General features: G+C 33.0%; 1 protein-coding gene across 2 annotated transcripts in view; it reads right to left on the bottom strand.

The window, feature by feature from the left end:
• Positions 1-835: 835 nt before the first annotated feature.
• LOC111698703 (tubulin alpha chain) overlaps positions 836-1,513 on the bottom strand; it is a 5,641-nt gene continuing 4,963 nt past the window's right edge. Inside the window, exons 4-5 of one of the 2 annotated variants that reach the window (XM_023469110.1) lie at positions 1,319-1,390; positions 836-971 (exon numbers count right to left, since the gene is read on the bottom strand). In XM_023469110.1, the coding sequence (XP_023324878.1) occupies positions 868-971; positions 1,319-1,390 (176 nt within the window). In that variant the 3' untranslated portion in view covers positions 836-867. The other variant, XR_002764595.1, reaches the window with a different exon arrangement.

Here is a 1,513-nt window from a genome sequence, read left to right as displayed (position 1 = left end):
GTTCCTTTAAATACAGATATTGGAACATACTAACCAGTTCCTTTAAATACAGATATTGGAACATACTAACCAGTTCCTTTAAATACAGATATTGGAACATACTAACCAGTTCCTTTAAATACAGATATTGGAACATACTAACCAATTCCTTTAAATACAGATATTGGAACATACTAACCAGTTCCTTTAAATACAGATATTGGAACATACTAACCAGTTCCTTTAAATACAGATATTGGAACATACTAACCAGTTCCTTTAAATACGGATATTGGAACATACTAACCAGTTCCTTTAAATACGGATATTGGAACATACTAACCAGTTCCTTTAAAAATAGAGTTTGAAACATACTTCCAAGTTCCTTAAAAACTGGTATTGGAACAATCTTCTCATTTTCTTAAAAACAGGTGTTAGAACATACTTCCCAGTTTCTTAAAAAAACAGGTAATGGAACATACTTTACAGTTCCTTAAAACACAGATTTTGTACATAACTACCAGTTCCTTAAAAATACTGTTATTGGAACATTAATCTCAGTTCCTTATAAACAGGTAATGGAACATACATCCCAGTTCCTTAAAAAACAGGTTTTGGAACATACTTCCCAGTTCCCTAAAAACTGGTATTGGAACATAATTCCCTGTTTCTTAAAAATACAGGTAATGGAACATACTTCCCAGTTCTTTAAAAAACAGATTTTTGAACATACTTCCCAGTTCCCTAAAAAACTGGTATTGGAACATAATTCCCAGTTCCTGTCTCGAGAAATTGATATCAAATTGTGTCAAAATTATGCAAAAAATTATATATTAAGATTTTGTATGAAATACCCCATTTCATTTTTCCTTTACAGTCCCTTTAAAATTACAGGTATTGTAACATAATTCCCAGTTCCTTAAAATTACAGGTATTGGAACATAATTCCCAGTTCCTTAAAATTACAGGTATTAAAACATACTTCCCAGTTCCTTAAAAAATTGGCATTGGAATACTTCCCAGTTCATTAAAAACACCGGTGGCCGAATTTAAAGAATTTGAGTGGCGGTTTAAAAAGCCGCGGCTTAAATATGGTTGGTATCACTGAAAATTGTATCAAATGTTTCAAGATTTAAGCCGGCGCTTAATTTAAACCGGGTTTTGGCAGATTTAAACCGCGGCTCAAATTCTTTAAATTCCATCTCAGCATTACTAAAAAAAAAAGCGATAAAAATATGTATTTCTACGTCCCAACCCTAAATAGGATGACTATCGTAGATATTTAAATATACATTAAATATATATTCTACGCTTTCTGATGAGAAAATAAAATCATTACCGGTCGTACTATAGAAGGATGTGAGGTCATTGTTACCATCTGCTAGACAAGGCAGACCATCAGGACCTACTCCTACAAATATACAGTATAGAAGGATGTGAGGTCATTGTTACCATCTACTAGACAAGGCAGACCATCAGGACCTACTCCTACAAATATACAGCATTGAAGGATGTGAGGTCATTGTTACCATCT

Source organism: Eurytemora carolleeae, unplaced genomic scaffold, assembly GCF_000591075.1.
Source record: "Eurytemora carolleeae unplaced genomic scaffold, Eaff_2.0 scaffold258, whole genome shotgun sequence".
Lineage (NCBI taxonomy): Eukaryota > Metazoa > Arthropoda > Copepoda > Calanoida > Temoridae > Eurytemora > Eurytemora carolleeae.
This window is presented reverse-complemented; position numbering and strand designations above follow the sequence as displayed.